The sequence below is a fragment of the Haliaeetus albicilla genome, chromosome 8, assembly GCF_947461875.1.
Source record: "Haliaeetus albicilla chromosome 8, bHalAlb1.1, whole genome shotgun sequence".
NCBI classification, from domain to species: Eukaryota; Metazoa; Chordata; class Aves; order Accipitriformes; family Accipitridae; genus Haliaeetus; species Haliaeetus albicilla.
Genome location: NC_091490.1, coordinates 38,672,556 through 38,699,504, shown reverse-complemented (window position 1 = coordinate 38,699,504; position 26,949 = coordinate 38,672,556). Strand labels below are relative to the sequence as shown.

The 26,949-nt window shown below is 48.8% G+C and overlaps 1 protein-coding gene across 2 annotated transcripts in view; it reads left to right on the top strand.

The window, feature by feature from the left end:
• The window catches only part of MARCHF2 (membrane associated ring-CH-type finger 2), a 37,565-nt gene extending 11,526 nt beyond the window's left edge, over positions 1-26,039 (top strand). For both annotated transcript variants that reach the window (XM_069789995.1, XM_069789996.1), the window contains 4 exons: positions 1,377-1,594; positions 6,020-6,215; positions 19,695-19,904; positions 23,032-26,039. In XM_069789995.1, the coding sequence (XP_069646096.1) occupies positions 1,419-1,594; positions 6,020-6,215; positions 19,695-19,904; positions 23,032-23,190 (741 nt within the window). In that variant the 5' untranslated portion in view covers positions 1,377-1,418 and the 3' untranslated portion in view covers positions 23,191-26,039. The remainder of the gene's footprint in view (positions 1-1,376; positions 1,595-6,019; positions 6,216-19,694; positions 19,905-23,031) is intronic.
• Positions 26,040-26,949: the final 910 nt, after the last annotated feature.

The following is a 26,949-nucleotide window of genomic DNA, read 5'->3' as shown; positions in this document are numbered from 1 at the left end:
TTGGTTTTGTTGTTTGGGGGGGGGGTTTGCCCCCCAGACCTTTTATCTTTTTCATTGCTTTCATTTGAACTTCTTTTATGGGTTTGTTTCTCTCTTGAAATCCAGCCACCAGGATGAGACACCATTCCAGCTATGATCCCAGAAGCACTGGTGCACAGGGATTACTGTGCATGCCTTACATAAGGCAGTCCTGTTTACAGATGTGAGGATTTTAGTCTTTACCAGCAGTATGATTTTTTTGGCTTCTGTTCAGCTTGTGACTAATTGTAACCCCAGATCTTTATTTCTGCACAGCTGCCTCTTAGGGACCAGGCTAAAGGAGACTGGAGAAAATGGGATTTTTCTGAATCTGCAAAGCATGCCTGTCTTTGGGGTTGAGATAACCCCTGCCAGGGAGGAACATGGCTGTTGCTGGCAGCTTGGGCAAGCTGCTGCCTTCCCTCAAAGGCAGTGAGCTCTCCCGTCTGCACGTGGCTCATCTGAGCCAGCTCCTGGTTTGTCACACTGGGCTTTTTCTCTGCATCTTCTCCCCGATTCTTGCATTTGCTGCTTGTTCTTTGTGCATTCCTTGCTGGGTAAACTGCAGAAGTACCAAAACCATGATGGTGTGCTTTGCTGTTTGCACATGGCTGTATAAAAGTCATGAGTGGTCTGAACCGTTGAGAGGGAAAGGAGGAAAACCGGCCTGCTGCTGTTTCTGTGGAGCTCTGGGAGAATTTTCAGTGCTTGTGCGTGGTTAATACCCGCATGTTCACTGCTGGGACACACCACGTGGGATGTGGAAACGGAAGGGCATGCATTTCTGTAAAGAAATAAAAAAAGGGAAAATCAAAGGTGGGGTGGATGGTGAGCCTTCTGAGTTTGGTGGACAGGCTTTAAAGGGCTCAGAAAGCACCTGAATGCAGCTGAGAGAAGGGCTTCCCTGAATGGAGCCACGCAAAGTGGTTTAAGTGCCATGTTCAGGTGAAACTTGGCAACTTCTACAGAGGGTATGAACATAAGTTTTCAGGAAAGTTTTAGCCAGAATGACACAGGCCCATGGGGCTTCTGGTTGCTTTCCCCATCTCTGTGTTGGCACATTGGGTTTGAAAGGCTTCATCAGGTTAAAGGGTGGGTACCAGAAATTCTCTCTGGGAAAGGCAAATTTGCAATTCTGACACTAAGTTATGTAAGTAGGACACTTGGAGCCTTAATTTTATGGTAAGGCAGCCTCACAAAGCCTATTAAAAGGGACAGAAGTCTAGCAAAACCCGTGGTTGTTGGGGCCCCGGGGCGCTGCCAGCCCTAGGGGCTGGAGGAGGGTGGCAAAGGGGGGACCTGCACCCTGGCCTGGTGGTCCATGGTACCGGGCTCTCACCGCGGTGCCTATCCTGCAGGTCTCCGTGCCGGTCCCTGGGGCAGAGGGGCCTGGAGCTGCCATGACGACAGGCGACTGCTGCCACCTCCCCGGCTCCCTGTGCGACTGCCCGGGAAGTGCTGCCCTCTCCAAGTCGGTGGAGGACTCCGACATCGGTCGCCCACAGTACGTCACGCAGGTCACCGCCAAGGATGGACGGCTCCTCTCGACGGTGATCAAGGCGCTGGGCGCACAGAGGTAAGGCTGCCTCAGGGAAGGGGCTTGGGATGACTGCACCTGGGCTTTTTTTTGCCCTTTTTTTGTGGCTCTAGGGGTAGAAGGAGACAACAAAGTCTTGTTTGTGAAGGAGTTTGCCAGGGCACTGATAGCGAGTGCAAATCCTCATTAGCCAGATGCTTCCCAGGCCTGCGCTCTCTTTGCGGGAGCTTCCCAGGCTTGCACTCTCTTTGCGGGAGCTCACACTGGTCGCATGTGCTGGTGGCTTGGGACTTGTGTGTTCATCAAAACTCCCCAGGTCTGCGGCTGCTCCAGCATGCGATGACACAGGTGGCCTCTCGCTGTGTGCCTCTGCCAAGTCCTTGCTGAGCAGCAGTGAAGGTGGGACGCCATGTTAGCAAGGGCTGCTGTTCATGGAGGTGATTAAGGGCTGAAAATGGAGCACAGCCCCTGTTCCAAGATATGGTCATGGAGTAAAGGCGTGGTGTCGATTTGCAGCCCCCAGGGAGAGGAGGGTGTTTGTGTTGCAGGAACTGCAGTGTCCAGCTATTGCTAGAGGGGATGTGTGGCAGCTTCACTTGCTCACTCTTACTGATGTGGCTTCTCATCATATGTTTTGAGCAGCTTCCAGAGCAGAGGACACTTGGCAGCATCGTTCAGTCCAGCTAGTGAGACTGGTCACATTTTGTGTTCAAATCCTGTCTGAACAGCTGTTATTTTTTCAATGTATTTGACCAAACGTTGATGAGGTGTTAAAGTGGTGACTGCAAATGCGAGGGAGGAAAGCTAGATGAGAACTGAGGCAAATGTAATTGCTGTATCTAGCAAACCTGGAGCAGGTCAATAAAAATGCAAAGGGAACTGAGCTTGTTCTCTGACAACCGATAGGCTGGGCGAGAAGTTGTGTGACCCCTTAAAACTTGTGGAGGTGTAAAAATTGGCTGGGGAGACTGCCTGGGATTACACGTTAAAAAAAAAAAAACCAACAGGATTCCTCATGTGTCTTCATGGGACACCAGTTCGTTCATTTTGGTGATGGTGGGTTTCATTCTCTTCCTTGTCACCAGCACTTAGCAAACCAAAGCCAGGGGCAGTGTGACTGTACCGAAAGGTTAAATTAGTGATATGGTCTCTACAGCCTGCTGGAAAACTGTGTTTGAGGGTGTATCATGTGGAGTGTGACCGGGCCCCCTCCCCCTCTGGATAGGAAGGAAGGAAAATGGAGGCCGATAAGACTTTTTTTTTTTTTCTCTCGCACTGTCAGCAAATTTTTATCCTTCTGGATTGTTTATTGGTAGCCAAGGTTATATTAATGCACTGGAAATATGAAACTTCTCAAACAGGAAGAGAACGGATGAAATATCTTACAGATGCTTTTCTTAGGAAATAACAGATGCATGAGAGCACTGGAGGCTTGGGGTTTTTTCAGTCTGTTCCTGTCACTAAGGCTGTGTGAGTAGACTGTAATTTTGTTGTTCTGATACAGCACTGAGCTTTATGGCAATAAAGGTTACAGAATGATCAAATAATTCAGATTGGAAGGGAATTATGGAGGACATCTGGTCCAGCCTCCTTTCAGAGCAAGGCCAGCTTCCAAGATGGATCAGACTGCTCAGAGCCTTGTCCGATGCAGTTTTCAGTATCTCTGAGGATGGAGTTTCCACCACCTCTTCAAACGCCTGTTGCAGGGATTGTCGTGGCTGAAGAATAAAAGGCACATGAAAATGAGGAGAGAGCAAGGGTCAGTGGTTAACCAGTGATGTTTGGCAGAGAGAAGGGGATGGTGCAGTGGGTTTACATTGCTTCACAGCCCTAAATATGATTAAAAAGTCCAATTGGGATGATACCTGCTAAGCATTGAGTTGGGAGTGGTAGAGATCTCCTGTAGTGCACCAGGAGAGGAGTATTGCTTCTCCTTTAGTGAGCTGATGTGCACTTTTTCTTGCTGGCTCTTCTCTTCCCTTCATGTCCCACCAACGTTTTTCCTCAGTATGCTCCTTTTCCTTGCACTGTGTTTCCTTGTCTTGCTCTTGCTTTCTGTTTTGTCTGGTTGTGCAAACTAATGGAAGTAGCGCTACTAGTTTTGAAGATTGCAAATTGCTTCTTCTGACTGTTGTGTTGCAATCCCACAAACTTCTTTTGCAGTCAGGTGTTGGGTTTTTTTTAAAGTCATAATAGCAGTGGAGGATGAAGTGTGAGATGGGATCAGTGTGGCTTTTGTACTGTCAGCAATATGTGGAAAAAGGTGATAGCTGATAAAGCTCACCTGGATTTCAAGAGGACACATGCAATAGGGTCTTTGAAATAAAGATGTTCCTTTCTCATCCTTCCTCCCACCCCCAAATCTGTGCATCTATGAATGTAAGAGAACGGTTGTTGTGTGAAAGAAATGGCTGGTTGGAAGGTGGGAAAGGAGTGAGATACTAGTGAGTGGCTTGTTTTCATGCTCCAGGGAGGGTAGCCCTGTACTGGGCCTCTGCTGTCCAGCATTTTATTCCTAAATGATCTTGATGAACAGTGAATGCTGAAGAGATGTACTGAATTGCTGAGAATAGCGAACTTTGGTGTCTAGAGCCATTTGAGGTTTCCCAGGGAGCCCAAGACATCCTCATTATGGAGCTGGCAGATGTGGCACAGGGCTTCTAGGAAGCCTGTGCCTTCGGATGCCAGCTGGGATGCCCTTGGACCTAAAATGGCACTAGATGCCTGAGTTTAGGGAACTGAATGCTATTGGAAATGACTGCAGGCTGAAATAATGGTTGCAGTTCAGCATGCAGTGATGCAGATGAAGAACAACAGTCTGGGATTTATGTATGTGTTTGTGGGTTTGGAGGAAGTCGATCTTGGGCATGTGACAGTTATGTGCAACAGTGACCGAAAGGCAAATAAGGTGCTAAGGCTTGGGAAAGCAATGAAGAACAGAACACAGTCACTGCAAAAATCCCTGGTGTGCCCACATCTTGAAAACTGTAGCTCTGGTCTCTGCAGCTCTAAAAAGATGTTTTAGAAATGCAAGAGGTAGAAGGAAGGGTAGAGAAGGTGATGTGTTTCTAAGGCATGACTGAATAGGCCAGGACTCTTCTGCTTGTGAAAGAGGTGACTGAGCAGGCTATGATGGAGGTCTGAGGTCTGTAAATTGGGGGTGTGTGGAAAACATTGTCTTTTACAGGACAGGAATTAGGGGATAGTACACAAAACAACCAAATGAGAGGTTTCAAGTGAAAAGGACTTGGTTCTCTGTGCAGCTAGAGGAAGTCCTTGCTACAGGAGGACACTGGTTGCTCTGAGTTTACATAGGTGCAAAGACAATGACTTTAGTCTGTGATGAAAATCTGCACGAGTATCATCTGATACACCTGAGCTAAGTTTCTGGGTGCTGGAGCAGTAGCACTAATAGTCCACAGTCAGTGGTGCTAGTTAGAGGTGTGAGGGAACACCTTGGGAGCAAATGGGTGGTTTGAGTGTCATCAGCAGTGCAGGCCTCCTGTGGGGGAGGTTTCAAGTGTCTCTGAAAGTGTTTGATACTTCCCTTGATAAGCATCTCTGGTTCTGTGAGGTCCCAAGAGAGCAGATCTTGAGCATGATCAAAGAGATTTGATTCTGTAGTTGAAACTTCTAGCCAAGGAGGGGGTGAGAAGTGGTTGTTGTTGAAGCACCAAGGCATTTCTGCAGCCAGTTAAAGGCCCAAACGCTGCAGAACAGTTCTCTGTATGGCAGTGTGGAGATGGGATGCTGAGTTACTGCACTGTGATGGGCAGAGGGTTTGTATGTCAAGAGCTTAGTCTGGGTGACTGCTTGCCATGAAATATGTTGTGTCCTTGGAGAGCTGAGCTTCCAGAGTCAATGTAGTTGTGTCTTTAGATATCGCTGTTCCTTATGCAGTTACTGCTAAACCCATGATGCAGAGGAGAGATGGGGTGAGAGTGGATAGGTGATCTGATAAATGCAACATGATTGCAAACCTCTTGAGTGGCTCCAGGTGGCTGGGGGCATGCTGTGACTAGCGTGGATCATCCAGCTTTGCTTTGGGCTTCTGGATTTGCATCAGTGCTTCAGGGTTGGTTTTGAGTCTGGTGTCAGCCTCTCTGCCTGCTGTGAGCAGAGCTGGAGACTGTGGGACACGTGTGCTGCGGTCCCTTCTGTGGCCAGCTGAGCTGGCCCCGCTGACGTGCCAGCTTCTCATGGGGGTTGTGGTGCTCATCAACACAACTTCCAGATTTTACTGACCTAAAATGTCCCAGGCACCTCCACGCTCCCCTGAGACTGGTTTCTTGCTGTAGCCGGCTGCTTTAGAGAGTTGCAGCACGCCTGGTGTGCTCTGCCACGTGCTGCCTGCTGTGTTTGCACCATTCTGGGGCTTGGTGGGATCGGACCCCATTCTCTGATGTGGCTGTATCGTTCTGCCTGCTCTGACAGTGATTTCATTCTGTTTGTCTGCCTCTTTAGTGACGGTCCCATCTGTCGAATCTGTCATGAAGGTGGAAGTGGGGAGGGACTGCTTTCCCCGTGTGACTGCACAGGAACACTGGGCACCGTGCACAAGAGCTGCCTGGAAAAATGGTTATCCTCCTCCAACACAAGTTACTGTGAGCTCTGCCACACAGAATTTGTTGTAGAGAGAAGACCGAGACCTTTGACAGAGGTACCACTTTCTTCCTGCTTCATTTTTATTTCCTTACCATTTGAGAGAAAATGACTGATTTGCCCTACTGTCCTTGTGGTTCTTGCTGTCTCCTCCTCCTTGCAGTACCTTAGCACTCACAAAGAACAATTTGTTTAGAAAGATTAAGTCTCTTATCAGACCAAGTGACATAGTTGCAAGAATGCAGTAGCGATGTTTGGGGCAACTCTTACCTGTGAACCCCACACATGCTACCTACCAGTGGCAGGCTGTAGGACTATGGAAAACATGGCATTTGTAGATACACTTTAATGCCTGAGCATTGAAACGCAGAGGTCACCACACCACTGACTGAAATATGAAGTTCTCAGAAATATTCTTTTTTCCTGTTAATTTTAATCTTACTTTACAGTGTTGCATTAGTGCAGCTCTTGCGTGTGACTTCCTTGTCATGTTCTGCTCTGAAAAGTGAGATGTGGCGATTGTTGGTACTGTTCATAAAAGACATGTCCTCCCTTGACTTATATCAATGCGTGCTTCAGAGCCTTTGGGTCTTGCTCCTTCCTGCTGAGCTGTGGTGCCCTCCTGCTGCCCTGTGTTCCACCCAGCAGAAGGAGAAAGCAGGACAAGTCTCAGCCAGTCCTGATGTTCCTCTTTGCATTGACCTTAGGGGGGCCACGTTCCAGACGGGTCCATCAGCCTCCCAGAGTTGGAAGGTACAATCCAGGCTCTGGTTGGTGGGTTGTTTTTTTGTTTTGTTTTGGTTTTTTATCACAAGGCTCTCTTCATTCCCCTGTTTAGGCGGTCTGCTGTGCTCACATTTCAGATGTCCTTTGGCCCCCGAAGTTTCTAGCAGCTGCCTGTAATGAAGCCCTTTACATGTGGGGAACAAGGGCAGCTTGGACCAGGCCATCTTCTGACCTCAGAGTTCACGTGCACATCCCCAAAGAGGAATAAGTAAATCAGTGAGTTACAGTACAAAAGGCTGTAACGGTTTGTATTAGAAGATGGTTTAATCTGTCTAAACATGAGAGTTGTGTTGGCAGGTGAGCAGGCAATGTTGATATGCCTACCGTTTCTGACGGTGCTGCAGGACCATGTAGGAGGGTGTTGCTGGCACACCTGAGGTCTAACCTGGAAGATCAAAGCAAGGTCCTGCAGCCCTTGCTGCCCGCACCCCGTTCAGATCCCATTTGCTGCCTGTGAAACTGCAGGCAGGCTCTTCCCTTGTCAGTTTGCTGCTAGGTTGGGCTTGGGTGTTCATTCAACACAATGTGCAACTGCAGAGAAGCATCAGTCTGTGGGTGGGGATTTACAGTTAACAATTTTGGGAGCCCTTCAGTCCTGCAGCCATCAGCAATGACAGAATTGGCAAAGGGTCATTGGGAGATGCCACTGCAAATACTTCACTCTTTGCGTGCACCCTGTCCCTGCAGCGTTTTTCATCACATGCCTCCCTAGCTGTGTTTGGACTACAGCACATAGCTCTGTTTTTTGTTTCAGAGGTTACTTTTCCTGTTGATAGCATTTCAAACCAATGCAAAGCAGTGCTCCTGGTGCTGCACTGTCATCAGTGAGGCTGCAGGAGAAGGTTTGTGAGCTGATTCTTAACAAGAGTCCTGTCACCTGCCAGCTTTTGGAGGTTGTTTGGTACCTGCTACCAAAAGTGTATGTGTGGGGAGGCAGGGGTTAATTCTGCTTTGTAACTGTGACTGCTCTTGTCCACTCTGTCCTTCCCCTTGCTCCATCAGTTAGATTAAAACTGAGTCACAATTGGAATTTTAAGTTGTTTTTCCCATCTCTGTTTCCATTTCCATCAATTCTAGAGGTTATTTCCTTTCCCTTCCCATCTCCCTCTGGAAACCATACCTGCCCCCTCTTCCTTCCTGCAGTCCCAGCTCTCCTTCCCACACTCCCATCTCCTCTGGGTGCCCAGCGAGCCTTGGAGGGGAAAAGAGTCCCCCAACTGGGGAAGCATTCAAACTTCAGTTTGCAAAATTGATACTCAGTTTTAATGATTGTTTAATTTATAACTGACTGTCAGTGACTTGATGGCCCTAGACAGGAGAAGGCTTTAGACTACAGCACTAAACCAAACCATGTATTTAGCAAAGCAATTTGTAAAAAAGCACTACATCAGTGGTTAGTGCTGTCTGAGTCTTAGCGCTTTTCTCCCAGCTGCTAAAACATGTAAAATGGCTCTTTGACCAAAAACTCTCAAATGGTTGCTTCAGAGGTTGAAAACCACTGCTTTAAAACATTTGGGAAGGGCTGTATCTTGGCTTTGAGGACATACTGCAGGCAAGCTCAGTGACAGTGAGTTTGTTAGGGCTTATGCGGGCCAAAATTTTGAGTGCGGGTTTCAGATGTTTTAGCTTAAGAGCTAGTAAAGTATTCATGCCCAGAAACAAACATGTGGAAGTGCGTTTAGCCATAGTTCACAGATGCTGTAGCACCTCGTAACAAGTACAGGCTTAGAAAACTGCATACTTGAATAAAAGCTCAAAGACCAGTGTATATTGGAGGGGTTTCTCCTCTGACACTGATGTCTGTGCCTCCAGCAGGCAAGAGGAGCTTGCTGGGACAGTGCAACAGGAAAGTCAAGGGTCTTCTGTCTGCCTTCTTGCCTGTACTCCAAGGTGGATGAGTGAGCAGCCTGGGACAATCAAATTTTAATTCCTGTTGAAATCTGTGAAGAGCCCTTCTGAACTGGAGCCTGTAAGGGTGTGGTGACCACCAAGCAATCTGAGTGTTGAGAGGTGATGCGTGGGCAGCATTTAATGAGCCTCAAATGCAAGAGAAACACCACTGTGTTTTCAGAAAGGAGGAGACCCCTCAAACCGTTACCAATAGGTGTCAAAGGCTTTGGGACACGAATTATTTGTTACTTTTCATGTCTGGGGACTGCCTTTGAGCACAGTGAAGGGGATGATCTGCCCTGTTCTGGTGTCTCCTGTGTCTGCTAGGGGAACAGCTTGCATAAAGTGCCATCAACACTGTCTGAGTTTGGAGGCTGGTAAGCACTTGATGAAAAGTCCCCAGTTAGCCAGTGAGAGTGATCCCTGCTGTAGAATCTAACATGCAGCTCGCCATCATCATGCAGCCCTAGAGCAATTCCTTTGCCTGCAGTTCATTGGCAGCAAGCTTTTTCCCGGGCTGTAGCCTGGTTTAATAAATTCCTTGGCAGCAGCCTGCTCTTGCTCTTTCCCAGGGGCCAGCAGCACTTCCCCATCACACAGTGGAGTGCTGTGAGTCTGACACAAGCTGCACTGAGCAGCGTGTGGGCTGTGGCTGAGGCATGCAGGTGTGCCGGGTGTCCATACAACGTGGTTCAGCTGATCAGCATGTGCGCTGCATACCTGGCGTGTCACGAGTGGAGGGCTCCTGCTAGAGTGAAGTGGCTCACCTGGCTGGAAAGGCCACCTGTTTTTGTTGTACTACTTCCACCACGCTGTAAAATGTTCTGGTCCCTGCCTGGAGTCTGCGGAAAATGTCCTGGACTTCAGTTTCTCGTTTTCCTTGGGAGTTGTTACAACTGCTCTGAGCATCTGCACTACTGAAATCTGTGCTCATTGGAAGTAGTGACAATGAGTGTGCTTCACCATGTGATGTTTGTTTGGGCTTTTTGTTCACTTAGAGGCCAATTTACAGAACTTGGGCCACTTTCAAAAGCGCGCCTGCTGTTAGCAGAGGCTCTGCCCTTAGTGCAGAGCTCTTCTGAAAGAGCTGATAACCACCTTGCCAGCTTGCTGGAACTTTCCATTAATATCCTCTGTCTGCAGTCTGGTGTAATCTCATCCCCACACCAGATTGGGCCAAAACTCTTCACTAAATACTTTTGGGAAGTGTCATCTCCAAGTTGCTCATCTGTTTCTGAGAAGGCGGCTAGGGAAAGAGGCTGCTTAGTCATTTAAAAATGACACAGTTCCCTCAGCTGCCTTATCTGAGAGATTCTCCACTCCTTTGTTGCGGGGAGGGGTGGGGAACATTTTGAAATTTTCGGGGAAGTGATGCTCATGTGCGAGTGTGCTGTTTAGTAGCTCTGATAAAAAAAATCTGCTGTTCACCAAGTAAAACTAGGAAGTCAAAATAGAAATTAGTGAGTAGAGGAGGATAAATGGGTTAGAGACTAGGACTGGGAACAATGCGGGAGCATACTTTATGGCAGTGGTGTTGATGAAAGGGTCTGTCCCAGGTGTGAAAGGCTATCCAGGCATCGTAGCTCTCTTCTGCTGTCACGTGGCCACCGTGAAACCCACAAGAGAATTAGGTGACATGCTACCTGCTGATGTTGGTCCTCACAGGAGAAAGCAGCTAGCTTTTGCTGTTCGCTCTGCTGTGTCCAACGTTTCCAGCCTGGGGAGACTTAGAGCTGCTCGTAGTGGCTGTGGTGGTCACTGGTCAGCACTGCTGATCTTCGTGGGAATGGGCCATCAGCCCCACAGAAGAACTAGCTCTGTCTGTGTTTGAAGAGCTTTCATAAGGAGAGAGGCTGAGAGGTGACTGTGGACTGGAGGAGGCGTTTTGGCGAGTGCTGTTGGGAAGCTACATGGTCGAGTTGAAATGCTTCTGCGGAAGCTGCAGAAAGTTCTTGGAAGTCAGGAAATGCCACAACCAAAATTGCCTTAGTTTTTACTTCAGTCCTCTTGTAGATCTGCATTACAGTGTGGTCTTTACATGGTCACAGACTGTGTCTTCCAGGATCCGTGCACGGGTGAAAGATGCCTGCTAGCTAACTTCGTTTATCCTGCTGTGTTGTGTGGCTATGTGCTCTTTTGTATCCCCATTCACAAGACAAAATTAATTCATTTCCCTGTGGGCTTCTCTGGGTTACTTATTGTTGTGATATCTGAGCACTTCACAAACAGTAATTTAATTTTGCAGCCTCCTTTAGGGAGGGAAGACAGCAACCTTGTTCAGCATGGATTAAAGAGAATTTTTTAATAGAATTGGATTTTTATTTTCTTCAAGCAGCCATTTATTTATGTTGTGGTCTGTGCAATGTAAAAATAGTAACAGTGTTTGCTGCCAGTGTGCCTGATCTCTGAACCCAGAGTGGGGGACTCGCCTGAGCCCGGAGCCAGCTCTGGCAGCCATGGGCTGGCCCACGGGTGCAGGGAGGATATCTCCTGCAGTTCAGCCTAGCTCAGTTATTTTTTAACTAAGAAGCTGGTTGAAAGCTGAAAAAACCACAAAAGACTGTTGTTAACTGTTAGGCTGTGAGGTTGATGGGCTGAGTACTTTTTTGGGAGCATGCTTTGAACCACTGCAGGTGAAGATGGAGAGTTGAACTGCGGTCCCAGGTGCCTGGGGAGGGTCTGTAGCCACGGGTGTGGGATGCCGCCATGCCGGTGCCTGTGCTGTGAAAGGAAAGAGTGGCTTCTGTTTGGCTCTCTGAAATGGTCTCCAGTGCAAAAGGGTTGTGGAGTGGGGCTCTCAAGTGAGGAGCATGTCCCCAGCAGAGAACGAGGTGGCCAAGCCTTGGAGAGGGATGGTTTTCTGGTACTTGACTTTCCTACATCAATGTTAGTTTAATGGGCATCCATATGTTTACGGGGAAGTGATCCGAATCCATGAGACTCTAGCCAGCATGGCTGGCGTAGTCAAAAAGTGCAAAATATGTTTGTGTTACCTACTGCTGAAGTTTTCCAGGTATTTAGATGAAATGTTCAAACCAAAAGTTGCAGTGCATACAGCTTTCCTGGAACAGGTAGTTTCTTCTTTTTTCCAACAATGTAAAGCACAGAGAATGCACAGTTACTGCCTAGGATTCATCTTGAGGAAACATCAGTATCTTCGTTGTCAGAGCATTGTAGAAGAACAAGCTCCTTTGCAAATGAAGCATTGCTTCAGTCTAGACAGCTCTTACTCCCAGGCCATGGATGGTCACACAGTTCTCTAGGCAGAGTTGGGTTTATTTGCCCTAAATTTTTACACCTCAGATTAGCCTCAGCCAAACCTTGTTCTTTAGAGCCCTATAGACTATGGAGAGAAGGAAATGCCTCTTGTGATCAATTAATTCCTGCCTCCTTAGAAACCTAAGTTAGGATGGGTTAGCTTGTCTGAAGGTGCCTGCCTTTTTCTGACTCTAGCAGAACCAAGGTGAGTGCTGTTACAGACAGCTCGTTGTATGAGTCTAAATATCCACCCCCCCGCTTAGTGTTCTCCCTTCCATGTAAATTTCTTTCTTTGGTCTGAAGCTAAATCCATCACAAACCTATTTTCTCTTACAAAGTGCTCTCCTCACTGAAGATGCTTTGTCCTCTAGGATTTCAGGCAGAGCTGCATGGATTGAGATATTTGGTACTGTATTGGATGTATTGTGTATTTCTAGAAAGCATTATCAAGGGTGATGCTGTGGCTTTGTTTCTACAGCCATAAGGAAGTGTGGTCCTTCTGCACAGCTCCTGGTCTTCTCCCTGCCTGCAGCCCACTGCCCACAAAGTGAGGTGGGAGCATGGGTCGGTCCGTGTTTTGTGTACCTGAGCACACTCCTGCCCATTTGCCCTCTCTGCTTTCCCAGGTTACCAGCAAAAGTATTTCCTTTCCACGGCTGCCTTGTTTTGTGTATTTTGCTGTGGCACTGACCCTCTCATTTTTCATTTCATTGACCTCTTGTAAAGGGTTTTAACTTTAACCTATTGTTAATTTTGTCCCCTCTGAGTGTTTCTAAATGGGCTTAAGAAAAACAACACCTCCGGCTTCCAGAGACTCCTGTTTCAGGCCATCTGCCCATGCTGCGAGTCAGCTTTGGTTTCCCATCTCCTTTGGCCCACGCTGCCTACTCGTCCTGGCGCAATCCTGGTGTTGGGCAATCAGTGCCACGGGTCTGTGCTGAACAGCCGAAGTCTCTGTGTGGAAATGTCCCGGGCTGGCAGCTCGGGCAGACGGCTGAGCAGCAGCTGTTTAATCCCAGCAAAATGTCAGTCCATGTTAAAGAGGAAGGATGTATTTTTGTCCACACATCATGTAAATCCTGGGGAGAGGAACCTAGGGGTTACCGGCCTTAGATCTGAGAGTGGGCATGAATTTCTGGTGCTGCGGCCAAGGCTCTGGCTTTGCTAAAATTACCAGGCTGTGGAAAGCCAATGTCTCCTGGTGGTAAAAGCTAATGAGTGTTATGCATGACTTGTTCATAATGCTTCTCTAAGCATTTAATACCTTTGCTAAAGCAAAACTCATTTGAGACAGCTCACTAATTCCAAAAAAGATTTCTCTGGTGAATCAGCCACCACTGGAACAGTTTAGCCACACCCTTTGTTCCCATATTTCTGTCCTTGCAAGCAGGTCTCATGATGGAGCCCCAAGAAGATTCTGCTTCCATGTCTTCAGTGCTGGTGCTTTCCTTCAATATGTGTGTTAACATGCTTTATTTAGAAAAGGCAGCTTTAGTAATATCTGTGTGTGCCTGTGCCTCTGCAAAACAGCTCCTTCCAAGGGTATTATGCAGTACAGGAGAGACTGCCAGTTTTTTGTTCCTACTGTTTCTCTTTGTGTTTTATTATGCAGTTTTGATTAAAAGATGCTTATTTTTCACTGACTGCTAATGCTTATTGTTCACTTAAGCTGGATATTTTATATAGGTCAGTGGATTTTTTCTTTTTTTTTTTTTTTGGTCTCATAAGGGAAGTGCGGCTTCCAAACACAACTGTCGCCTGCAACAAAGCATGTTTGAAATTCTCAGAGGTTTGTTTGGCTGTTTGGGTCACACTGGAGTATGGGACACCTCCCGTAGGTCTGCCATGTACTGTCTTTCTGCTCCATCTCACTAGTCTCTCATACCTCTGTAGCTGTGGGAGGTGCTGCTAGGATGTCTGCGGTACAAGCAAAGTGAGGTTTGCAGGGAGTAATAGTGGTATTCTTATTAATTCTGCTTATGTTACTAGGAAAAGAAATTTTGCCTCTGGGTGCAGCACCCAGTGCAGCGATCACTGGCCCCCTTCCAGTTCAGAGAACTGAGATGTGATGTAAACTCTCCCCCACCCTTCCTCCAGCATTATCTTTGTTGCAGACAGACTTTTTTCTGTGCTTTCCTTGAACTCTTCTGCTGAACTCACTGCACCGTTCTCTGTCTCATCTGTGCTCCTCTACCCCCTTCCTCAGCTTGTCTCCCTCCTTTCTCAGTGCAGGCCTATGTTAGACTCCTGTATCTAGTGAAAAACTAATCACTTTTGGCTCCTGCTGAGTCCCATTCCTCTCTCATCTTTTCCTTTCTCTCTTTACTTGCATTTGCTGTCTGGAGATGCTCTTCTCGGATCCCACCCTAGATCCTCTTGGTATTTTTCTGTGCAGTCCCTGGCACTGCTCTGCAAAGCTGGAATGGCCTCTTTGGGGACAAAACTAGAAACACTTCATCCCTGCTCTCTTGGCACTTATCAGCGCTAGTCCCTTTCTTACACGTCCATCTTCACCACTTTGTCCAGCCCTGTCTGTACCCTGAGGATCTAGAGGACCTGCTACCAGTGGGGTTTCTCTGAGGTGCAGCTGCTGGCAATGCCATGATGTCATATTTGTGCATGTTGTGGCACGGCATTTCCCGTGGTGACACCAGCCACAGAAACACCTGCTGGTGTGTAGGAAAGTGTCCTGGTGACCTGCAGCACTGCTTGGGTCAGTTCTTCTCCTGTCCACCATTTCTGGTGCTCCTGCAGCTCTTGTTTTCCTTGGGTCAGCCCAGTGCCCTGTTCTTTGTGGTGGCTGGAGCCAGGCTGAGTGCATTGGAAAGGCTCTCATGCCTGTTCAAGGAGAGATTCAGCTTGTTGAGGTTTGTGGAGCATTGAGGGCAGCCAGTTGTGCCATGGGGAAAGGAGGATGAGGAGGGACCACTTTGCTCTGAACTGCTCTGCTTGCAGGGCTAGGCGTGTTTCTGGGTTTTGGCTTCCTGAAGTCTGGGTACCCCATCAGAAAACATCCCTCCCCACCTTGGTAAAGGAAACAGGACCATCCTGCTGGGGCTGCCCGTGGAGCTCAGTGGCCTGCAAGGAGGTTTTGGTGGGTGCCCAGAGAAGAGGTGTGATGGTCCCTCTTCTGAAGCTGTGTTTTTTGACTCAACGTGTTTCTCAGGGCAGGGACAGGGCTAATCGTGCTGCTGTGAATCAAGGTCATGTTTTCCTTTCTGGCTTACGTAGCCAGGCACCAGGTCAGCAGTGAAAGGAAAATCAACAGGCGTCTGAGCAGCCACATGCTAACTTTGGTGGACAGAAAGGACACAGGATGTTTTGTAACACAGCTGATAGTCCTGTTGCTGCTGTGGCTTGCATCATACTGTAGCTGTGAAGCACATGGGGAGCTTTGTGGCAGGGTCAGCTGGTGAGATTGGCAGGTCATGCTGGTCCTGAATGGTGCTCACGAGAGTGGGTGGTCCAGCTGGGAGAGACCCGAGCATGTGCTGGCTGGAGACTGCTGGTTCTGTACTGTGCTGATCCTGCTTAGCATGGGACTGCCATCAGCTGGCACGAGAATGCTGCATGCAATGTGTTTTATGAAAGGGGCTAATAGCTCACAGCTATGTACATTTTGCCACACAAGATGAGCGAGCTGTAAAAGTCAATGAAAGCTTATTCTAAAACACCCATTTATAATGCCCCAGAAAGACTGTAAGGTGCTGAGCATTGCTGGGACGATCCCTCATCAGTCAATTCCCCTTGGTCCCAAGTGGCAGAATGCAGCCCAACTCTGAGACATGCGGAGTAGCAGGTGCTCGCATGGACTGTCTGGGAGACTGCTCTGTTGTACTTTGAGCTCTGTTCTTGGCTTCTAGGGGAGCTGATGATGTCCTGGTGCCTTTTTCTGCATGCCTTCCTCCTGCCTTCTGTCACCTGGGCTCACCCTAGTTTTATGGGCACTACAACATCCAAAGATCAGATACTCATCATCCCATAGGCCTGCCGTGGGTCCAAGAAATGAGCTCCCTTCCACAACCCTGCTGATCCCAGTAGAAAGAACATCTGGGAAAGCCTCAGGATCATGCTGGAGGACAAAGAAATATGATTGTACCTGGAATAACTTCTTGTTGCACAAGCAGAGGGAGGTTGTTTCCAGTAGGGTGGTCTGAGACCCAACTCATAGCCAAAGTGGGCAGCAAGCAGCCAGTTCTACCTTTTTCCCTTTAGTCTCACATGTGACTGCAGCATGGAAGCAATTGGTTTTGGACTTGGCCTGGAAGAAGACCAAGTTGTGCTTTTGTTGCTTTCCCATGTTTACTTGATAGTTTTCCCTACAAAAATTGTTTAATCTGACTGACCACTTTTTGGATTGTTTGCAAGGTTTATTTTAAGTCCCGTATATGCAGTGATGTGCTGCTGTGCCAGAAACACTGCGCCCTTAGGGTGGCTTATTGTATTCTTTTTTTTACTGTGTCAGTGCCTATTGGCAAACTAAATCAACTGCTTCAAAGGGAAATTAATTTGCTTCCTGCCTTTACATGTTTGGCTCCCATCTTAGGGAGGAAGAAGGAGTTTCAAAGGTCACAAGTAATATAAATAGAGTAAGATGCAGTAAAATACCTATCTGTCTTCAGTCCCAGAGATTCTTATTGTATGAGGGTCAAAAGTGACCCAAGATGTCCTCTTACAGGGGATGGGGTGCTCTGGGATTTCTGCTAGAGGGTTGTTGGTCCAGCCGGGGTAATTCAGCATTTACCTGAGGCAGCACTGTGCTGGTTGGAGTGGAGAAAGCTAGGCACATGGCAAGGGATTCGAATGATGGGGCTTCCAATGCACTGTTTGTAGGAGCAGCTTTACTGTGTAGATGAGCTGCCATCCACCCTCGCTTCCTCTTACGGTTGCTCAGGACTGCGTGTGTGGTCCTTATCTTCCCCACACAGCTCATCACCACTAATCTCCTCTGCAGAGCCACACAAGGGGTGACTTGCACGTCTGCCTCCCTTCTCCTAGCTTCTCCTGGCCAAACCACAGTTGTGGCTGCTCTGAAATTTCCTTCTGACTGTCTGGCCATCAAGTCGTGCTCAGAATGGCTTTAAAATGCTTCTAACTTGCCCTCTGTTATTGCAGGACTGTTGCTCTGTCCCCAGATCTGTCTTGTGCTCTTCAGCTCCCAGCTTGCTCTCTAGCTTCAGTTGTTCTTGCTCTGCTTGGGTCTTTCAGACGCTTCAAGTCACTTCTCTAAAATATCTTGCTTATCAGTCCTCCCACCCAAAATTCCTGGCCAGGCTCTTATCTGTTGCTGCAGCATCCTCTTCTCCGTTCTTGGCCAGCTCGGTGTCCCATCACAGGTAACTGCAGACCATGCTGCTGCTGTGGCTCTGACCACGTTGCTGTTCCTTGCCCAGATTTGCCACCTCCCCTTTCTCTTTCCCATTTCAACAAAAGTTGTCTGTGCTTCTCACCCTGTCCTCACCCCTCTGCTGTGTCTCGCTGTACATCCCTCACATTAGACACTCTCTGTAGTTAAATCTGCACTAATATGTGTGCACCCTTCCATGTTCCCCTTCTGGGCCAGCACTTTCTGCTTGTCTTTCTGGCCAGCCATGTCCTCAAGCTACCTACCAGTGCTCTGTTTTGACCCATGTAGTCTCGTTAAGTTCTTGCATACCTGCCACCACCCCTTCTGTATTGCTATTTAAACTGTGGTTTCCCCTGTAGGGAAGGAGATTTGTGTGCGTAGTTCTCAGACGGGTCCCTTTTCATGCTGCCTGTTCAAAAGTGGGCACCCTATTCCAAGTCTGGCAGTAGGACATGCCTGCCTGGCCCTGGCTGCCTTGGGGATATTCCCTTCCCTGCTCTGACAGTGCCTTTTCAATCATGTTCTCCAATTTTTTTTTTTTTTTTTTTTTTTTTGAGGAAAAAAAAGTCCTAAATGAGACCAGTCATCCTTGTGCAGGAAAGGAGGAAGGATCCAGCAGCCCAGCGTACAGAACCACTAGTAAAAATGTGGTGTAACAACTCTGGGTATTGGTAGGAACCACAGCTGCTTGCTGTTCTAAAAAAGGAAAGGAAAGGCTGAAAATAGCATAATCCCAGGAAAAGTAGAACAATTGCTGTTGTCAAAGTATCTAAAATGAACCCACACTGGAAGCAAGTTGGGACTCCTGAAAGTAGTGAACATTTAGAGATTGCCTGTTGAAGGAAATCTGCCTGCAACACAGCTGCGTTCATTCTGTAACCTGCTAATTTTTGAGAGCTGCAAGATGGAAGTGCTTGCAAAGCCTCTTGGTAACACAGAGCAAAGTGCAGTAACCTCCACTGTGACAGATCACTTACTGCCTGGGAGGCAAGAAAGCAAGCCTGAAAATGGGAAGGACTACACTAGAATTGGCTCTGTCCTGGTCCTGGTAGATCTCTTCTGTGTGTAACGTGGTGGCCAGTGGCTGGCCACCAGCAGTGGAAAGGTCTTTGGGATTTTGTGGTCATGAAGGTGGAGTTTTCAGCAGCTGTCTCTGTATGATCAGGCCTCATCCCTTCATGGTCACTTGTGATCCACTGAGATCTGGGAGAGAGCGATGGGGGATCTTCCTCCAGCCAGCCGAGTTCTGTGTCTCTCTTCACCTGACAGCTGTGCTGCTTTCTCTTTAGAAACGGTCAAAGGTTTTCTCTGTGAGAAAGATGCGGATTTGGGCGCAGGTTGTTCTGTAAAAGAAAATGGGTTTGTGTTACCTTCCTCTGCCAGGGCCAGCCCAACAGCATGGCCCCTTGGCTGCTGTCATGCTTTGTCCACTCAGGTGCAAAACTTCCTGCTAGTTACTCACTTTCTTTTTGCTCTTCTTTCTTTTTTTTTTTTTTTTTTCCCCCCACCAGTCTTGGTTTCCTAGTTGCTGAAGTGATATGCTTTCTTCCTCTCTGTCATCATCTCAGTGAAAATACTGGGTGCATGGATGTTTGCATTTCCCACTGATGGCCCTGGATTGCCACAGCTTGCTCAAGCGCCAAGGACAGTGCCCATACCCTTGAGAGCATTCCTTCTCCAGAGCTGTCTTGCACAGTCTCTCAGGTGGACCTGGGTGTTTCAGATTTGATTTAAATCAGGAGCGAAACTCTAAAATGCCACGATTCTCCAAAAGGAACCAGAGGCCTGATTTGGGACAGTTGCCCTTATGGCTTGGCCTGGCCACAGACCCTAATGCCCCAGTTTCCCATAGCCTCTACACCAGTTGCAGATATGTTTCTGTTGAAGCTCAATCCAAGACCTGTCAGACCTTTACTAAGCCAGGCTTTACTGAACCGGCCTTCCTCTGGCTGCTAGCTGCTGCCTGCTTCTTGCTACTCCAGCGAAGAGCCCAGGCAGCTCCTGTATTTACTACTGCCTTGCCCTGCACATATTCTTCAGCTGTCTCTTCCCTTTCCCTTTTTGGTTGTTGAAAATATACTTGATACTCTCTAGCTCTATTTTTGTGAAGGTTTATGTGAGTTAAGTATATGCACCAGGTACGTATAGACTGCAGAGAGCATGTGAGAGCTTCCCGGCATAGCAGTCCTGTTTTGCTAGCATGCTGTGTGCTCTGTGTGCTGCTGACTAATGCCCTTTTTCCCTTCCTTCTGGCAGTGGCTGAAGGATCCTGGTCCCCGCAATGAGAAGAGGACCCTTTTCTGTGACATGGTGTGTTTCCTGTTCATTACTCCCCTGGCGGCAATCTCTGGCTGGTTGTGTCTGCGCGGAGCCCAGGATCATTTGCAGTTCAACAGCCGACTGGAGGCCATTGGACTCATAGCACTAACTATAGCACTTTTCACAATCTACGTCCTTTGGACGCTGGTAAGTGTCTGCTGCCCAGGCCCTTGTTTCTGTTCAAAAGGGGGATCGAAGTACTGGCTTGCACGGCATCAGTGCAGCCAGCCGTTTCTTACTCCCCTTGTGCGAAAACCTAGGGCTCTTTCTCTTGAACATCCATTTAATTATCTTCTAATGGGAGCTGCTAAAGTTGTTGCTGAGAATGAGAAACCACATCCTGATCATCTACTCTCCAGACTGACATGGGAGCTGTGTTCCCTGGGGTATCATGTACCTGGGCGCAGACATGCCCAAGTGTGGCTGGAGTTGGGTGGGAAGGTCTGGTGCTGGTGGCAGGCAGTGTTCCAGGTGTTGTGCGTGTTCCTATTTTTGGGAAGAAACACAAACTTCATACCCAGATGGTTTAGGGGAAAAATAAAATCTGGAAAATATTTGACCCCTAAATAATCTGCCCTCGTGTCCCTCCATGCTTTGTGCTGCCCAGCACAGGTTGGCCATGCCTGAAGGAGGTGCAGACTGGCCATTGGCAGTCTCTGTGGCCCACAACTAAACAAAGTCCTACACAGTATTTTTAAGATGTCAGCAGCACAGAAGGATGTGCGCAAGGAACACTGCGGCCCTGGGGAGACCTCTGACTTCTCTCGCATGCTGGGCTTTTGGACTCGAGCCCTGAGCCAAGACTGGGTAGCCAGCCTGTCCTGACCCACTGCTGTGCCTTTACAGCTGTGCTGCTGGGTTGGAGGCCCTGGGGATTACTGGGAACCTGCACTTGACCCTGTCTGGGTGTTGAACTGATCTGTGCTGGGAAAAAGCTTCCTGCAGATGCCCCACTTTGCATCTTTTTGGACATGCTGAATTAGGCAGCTGGGAGCTTGCAGCTTGGGGTGAGTCCCGAAGAGCAGGAAAGCAAATGTGAATTTGCTATGTTAGCACATCTGTGAGTGCTCCCAGCTGAGAGCCCAGAGGAGCAGCTGGACTGGGGGGCAGCTCCCTGCCCTGCTGTTCCCTGAGCCCTTGGGGCTCCCCAGGCCCCGCTCTCTCCAGGGGCTCCCAGGCCGGGGACTTCCCATTCAGTTTCCCATCCCGCTGTTTCCCATTCAGTTCTTTTGTGTTGTGTTGCTGGGTGGGTTTCTGGGTTTGGATCTTCATTTCAGCTCTCCTATTCAAAGCCCTGTTTGTGTGTGCTCATGCCCTGTCGATACCCTTTTCCAGCTGCTTGCTGGGAGGCACCATTTTGGGAAGGGAAGAAGTGCAGTTACTGGAGGAGAAATAGTGGGACCCCAAAAAGCTGGCAGTTCTGCAGGCAGTGGAAATGCCACAGCTCATTTCCCTGCCATCTCATGCTTTGATCTCTCAGAGTAACAGCTTTCTCTGGGGTTAGGACATTCTTTGCAACTCTCCCACACAGATGCAGGTGCCAGTGGAGGGTGAGCTGGTGCTGCAGCCTTTGCTCTGGGTGGGTGCAGGAGTGCCTGATCTGTGTTTCTGTCAAAATATGCAGCAATTGCAGTGCACCAGCAGCTCTTGAGGAAAGTCTCCACTGCTGCATGTATGTGCTGCATAAGGTTGATTTCTGGAGAAAGCCAAGCTAAAATTGGAAACCTTAAGAGGAAGTGCTTCCATCTTCTCTGTCCCAGGACTGGTCTGAAGGAGCTGGAAATCTGGAGGAAATGGAAGAATGGGGGGTTTTTTGTGAAATAACGAGTCCTGACTAAAGTGGCTCCAGTTCTGCTGTGCTTCACATTTCCTTGAACAGAGAAGGGCATTAAGTGAAGCCCCTTTATTCACATTTACCGTATTCAACTGCAATTCCGTGCAGCCATGGGCTGTGCAGCACAAAGGGCTGTTACATGGGTGGGTGGTGATGGCTGTAATCAGTGTGAGGATTGCGAGAGAAGCCATGGCCAAGGTTGCAGCTCCTTCCTGTGGAGCTTTCCTTGAGGTTTGCACCATTACCTCCCCATTCATATGCTGTATCTGAAGACTGTGAGATGCATTTGCTTCTTTTTTATCAGCAAACAACCTTATTCCCACAGTTGTCCCTCTAGAACAGGAAAAAGGGGAGTGCACAGATCAATGAGCTAATTATCTCAATGCCATGGCACAGTTCTCATAGCAGATGTCTGAGACCTATCCAAAAGTGATAGGAATACTGACTTTTCCTTGTCAGATACGCTTCTTGGTACTTCCTGCTTGCCAGCTAAATGTTTCCTGTACTTGTACAAAGTATGAAAGCTTGGTTTTGATGAGTCACTGACTGGATTCATTATTTAATTTTCTTACTCACAATTTCTAGCAAAATAAATAGGAAGGAAATATATGCTGGTTTTACTCCTTCCTCAAGAAATTCTAGAAGAGTTTAATTTCAAAGCTAAGGAATCAGCAAGAGCTGTGAGAAAATCTGTAGCTGTGTTCATGATTGCAAAAGAACACAGCAAGGAGTCCAGCCTGCTGGGGAAGCACAGCTTGAAGCTCCCCTTTCCAGGTCTGCTCTGAAACTGCAGGGCCAGCTCATGCCTCTGCTTAGGTCCCCTCCAGCCTTTGCATCCTCTCCTGTCTTCCTCCGGGTGGACAAGTCTCCCAGGCTACAGTGTTGTCAGAAAAAATTAGTCCAACCTATGTCCTGTTGTTGCAGACCAAGGAAAGAAGGCTTTTTCAAAGGGCAGAGAAGATCCACCAGGATCTGTGAGATGGGAGGAGGCTGGTTGGATTCAGCCATTTGAGGCTGGTCCTGTTGAGAACCCCTCGTTCTGCCCAGCCAAGGCACTCACTTCAGCCCGTGGCTAGAGTGAAAGGGCAAGTTGTGATTCCTCCCTGCCACATCTCACTGGCCTGGTACCCAAACCCAGCTGAGCCAACTCTGTCCCTCTGTCCTGGTGCTGCCCAGAAAGCCCCTTTGGCTGTGCCATGCTCAGCCTGGTGTTACCAGAAATTAATTGATTCCTCGTCAAAGGCTTGAGACGTGGAGTGCCCCAAACCATTTCAGGATCAGTGCTGTCTCCCTTGTCCGGGGGGTGCTGGTGGCTTGAGAAGGAATATGCAGAAAGCATGCAGATGGTGGATGGGTGGCTGCATCTCACTTGGCCCTCTACGGTCTTCGGCACTTGTGACGGGGGTTTGGTAACCAGACCAATGCATTATTGCCCACCAGGTTTCGTTCCGCTACCACTGCCAGCTGTACTCGGAGTGGCGAAGGACCAACCAGAAAGTCCGCTTGATGATCCCAGCCTCACGGAGCCCTCACCCTGTGCCCCACTCCCTCCTCTCCGCCAAGCTCATGAAGAAGACCGCGGATGAAACCACTGTCTGAGCCGTCCCTTGGCCGCTGCGCCACATGGCTGCTGGGGTGAGGGCAGCCCTTCGCGGCTGGCAGAAGCAAAGAAGGTTGGGTGTCCCCTCATGCGCAGGAAACATGGCAACTGTGGAGGCACTAGAAAACAATTGTCCCACCTGAAGGGACTTTGCAGTCAGCATGTACTTTATACTATGGCAAACAGACAGATAATCAATGTCTGTCATGTGAAATGGCCCAAAAGAGCCAGATGGCAGAATACGCCTGTCTGCAGGGACACTTTCCTATAACTAAATACCATATGTGGAAAATATCTCCCTCTCTCTCTATATATATATCTATATATAATATTATTTTTTAATGGCCATGCATATTGTGTTTCAGTCCTTTTGTGTTGATGTTCTAAGCTTCAGTATAGAAGCTGGCAGCCTGATCTCATTCAGAGGTTAAATCTATGCCTTTTCTCCAAATGAGCATATAAAGAACACTTTTCATCGACCGTTCTTGAAAGTCCCCTTCTCCTTTGCACTAAATTGGTTTTTGATAATACTGCAGCAGCCTTTCCCATTACTCTTTGGTCTCTTTCGTGGTGTTTCTGTCCTTTCTAGAAAGTTGTGTGTTTTTAATAATTATTATAATCCCAGAAGGAGTAAAATGATGTGATACTGAATGGAGACATTTTGTATTGTAAAGTACTGTAATTTTGAGAATTTCAAAATAAGTTTCAAAATGAGAAAATCTTTTCCTGGGCAGACGTGATCTCACAAAATGCTTTCCTTGCAGATCCTGGCTCATCCCCAGGACTCAGATGCACTCAGCTCTTGGTATGTCTGGCAAAGGTAGATGGAGGATCTGAGGGCGGGAAGTGATGGCTCGTACTAGCTAAACCCACCATTGCCTTTTGCTTTTAAAAGATTCAGAAAGGAGCTTTCCTGACCCCAAAAGGTGAGAGTTGGAGTCTCTGTTTGCTGATGTCCTTTCACCATCTTGAGGCTGGACCTCTTGTAGTATCAGTTACACACATACCTTATGGGACAGGCCGTGCTCTGCAGCTGCTGGGCAGGACATAGGTGGTCTCGGCTGTTCTCTGTGTGCTTTATTTGCACATTCCTGGGCAGCAGCTGGCGGAGCTGCTGTGATTTGGTTCATCTGAAAGTGCTGCGTGCCTGTTATATCACCTCTAGTGAAACACCCCAAGTTCGCTGGTTCACAGAGAACAGGCTCCGAGTCCCTTATCCTGCGGGGCCAACATTCCTCCTCTTCCTTCATCCACCTGCTTTTCCAGCACACCCAGCTAATGAGCTCCTCTGTCTTGGAGTGCCCAATCTGCCAAGGGTCTCCCTGAGTTTGGCTTTAGTCCTTGCCTCTCTACTGCCTCCCCACCCTGCCAGATGATGCCTGTGCTTGGGGCTGTGCTTTCTTGAGCCCCATGAGTGGGGCAGGCCATAAGGATGCTGGTGTTGGTGCTGCCCTGCTGGGTGCTCCAGCGGTGTGTGTGGCTGCTTGGCGTGACCCTTGGCTCTCACTCCTGCAATGGTGAGGGTAGATAGCAGGGAGGAGGCAGGCTCCAGGTTGCCTGAGTCCTTGCAGTGGGTGGTGGTATCACACACTATGTCCCTCCACTTCTTTGCTGAACCCAAGTGGATCAGTCCAGTGCCCCGCTAGATCGAGACCTGCAATTTCTTGAATTCAAAGCACCGCGTGCCATTCTTCCTTCTCTCTAGCTGCAAAGCAGGATGCTTTTCCTTATGTGTTCCCTGTTCCTTGACCCTAGGCTGGAAGTAGCTGGTGGCATGAGCAGCAGGGGCCAGTGTCCTATCTCTCCCAATAGGATTGCTCCAGCCCTGTGGCCTGGTTTGCGTTTGCTCTTCTCCTCCATCTCCTGTCTCGGATTTCTCACGCAACTCGATGATATCCCAGCACATCTTGCAGCAGCCTGTCTCTGCCCAGCTGTGAGCCCCTGTGGGCTGGTCCAAGCTGGTCTCTGTTCTGAGCATGAGGGTCTCGTTTGATCACGGGGTGAATATCTTCTACATAGCCAGGCTGTGCTCCTCTGCTCCCTTCCTGCCAGCTTCCCTGCTTGTCTCTTCCCTTCTGCCACGTACCCATGGGCACCTTCCCTTTTCCCTGTTGTGCAGGGATGACTTGTCCCCAGGTGCTCCTGGAGGCTTGTAGTGCAGAGAGGCCTCTTCAGCCTAGCTGCAGTTACGGTCCCTGCACAGCAGCATCCTGCTTCAAATCAGCTTGTGCAGTGGAGCTCCCATGCAGGCGCTGCCTCCCTCCACACACCCCTTCCCTTGGCAGTGAGTGCTGCACCACTGCTCTGTGCCTTGTCCTGGGTACGCCTTTCTTCAGCCCTTCCCCAACAAACCTTGTATCACCAGGACATTCCCAGTGAAGAAAAATTTGGGGATTTGGTTTAACCTTCCCAGCCCTGGCTGCCTCCTAGGAGCTTGGTCTTGCACCGTGTCTAGTTCTGGCAGGTAACGAAGGATGTGCACTCCCGCACCACGTTCCCCTAGTAAGGACTTAATGGAGCCAGTGTTTTGGTTAGGAAACCCACTGTTGATCCAAATATGCAACTGTGAAAGCCAGAAGTCCCTGGCTGGGGGCAACTGGGGCCCGGCCCTGTGCTGCTGCGCAGCCATGGCTTCACTCTCAGCTTCGTTGTCTTTATCGTAGTTGCCAATAATTGGAGTTGTCGCATGTGCCCCTGCAAAACCCAATAGCAACTCTTTGAGTTTTCTCCTCCTTCCCAGAGGAGATGTTCAGCTCATGGATGTGGGAAATCAGTGTCTCTGACCCGCCACGTTCCAGTGTCATGGGGAAACGGGCTGTGCAATTATGTAAATAAAAGTGAGACAAACTTGGGCTGTTGTGTTGTTACTGGAGATGGGAGGGCCTGAAGAGGCCAGGCTACCTCCTTGATAGTGAGCTGTGGCAATGCCTCCGGGTGCTGTGTCTGAGGCTGCAGCGTGCGAGAGCTGCCGGTGGCTGGAGGGGCTGATCCACGCTCCTGGGACACACTGCACAGCTGGTGTGGAGAGCCGTCGGGGCCAGCATCGTGGTAGGGGCTGCAATGTGGTGTGGAGCAGGATGCCTGCCCAGGGCTGGATCTGGCACCTCGGGGCAGAGACCCAGGTACCCATCGGTCCCTTTTCCATGGTGTGATGAGGAGCCTCAACACCTCCTGTGGTCCCAGCCCTGCCCTTAGCCCCTGGCCATGGGGTGGGCATTGGACCTGTACTGCAGAGCCTGGTTAGAAAGGCTGCGCTGCTTTTGAAGAGGCGGGGGGGATGGAAATTGTTAAGCTGCATGTTAAAAGTGCCATTCAAGACACTGCAAAAACAATGTTGGAACGTGTTTCCAAGGCCCTGGACAAGGCCTTAGCCTTGGGCAAGACCTTGGATGAGACCCATGTTTCCTGGACAAGCTGGTAAATCAAGAGGGCTCTGGGCTTGTTTATATTAAAAAAAAAAAAAAGCTTTAAAAGAGAATGCTATGTTCCTACAGAGAAGGCTCACCCCAGTCCTTTAAAATAAAACTGTGCTGCAACACAGCAATCTGCCCAGGATGAGAAGAAAAAGCAGCAGCAGCAGCCAGAACAGTGTAAAAGAAACAGAAAACCCAGAGAAAGAGGGCTCGCCATTAGAAAAGGAGATACGTTTTAACAGGGACCGCTTTCATTCACGGCTGCTCAGAAGAACATACTGGATCTGAGCAGGATTTGTTTGAAGCATCTCTGACACAGACCAGTGTTGAGAAAAAAACCTCATT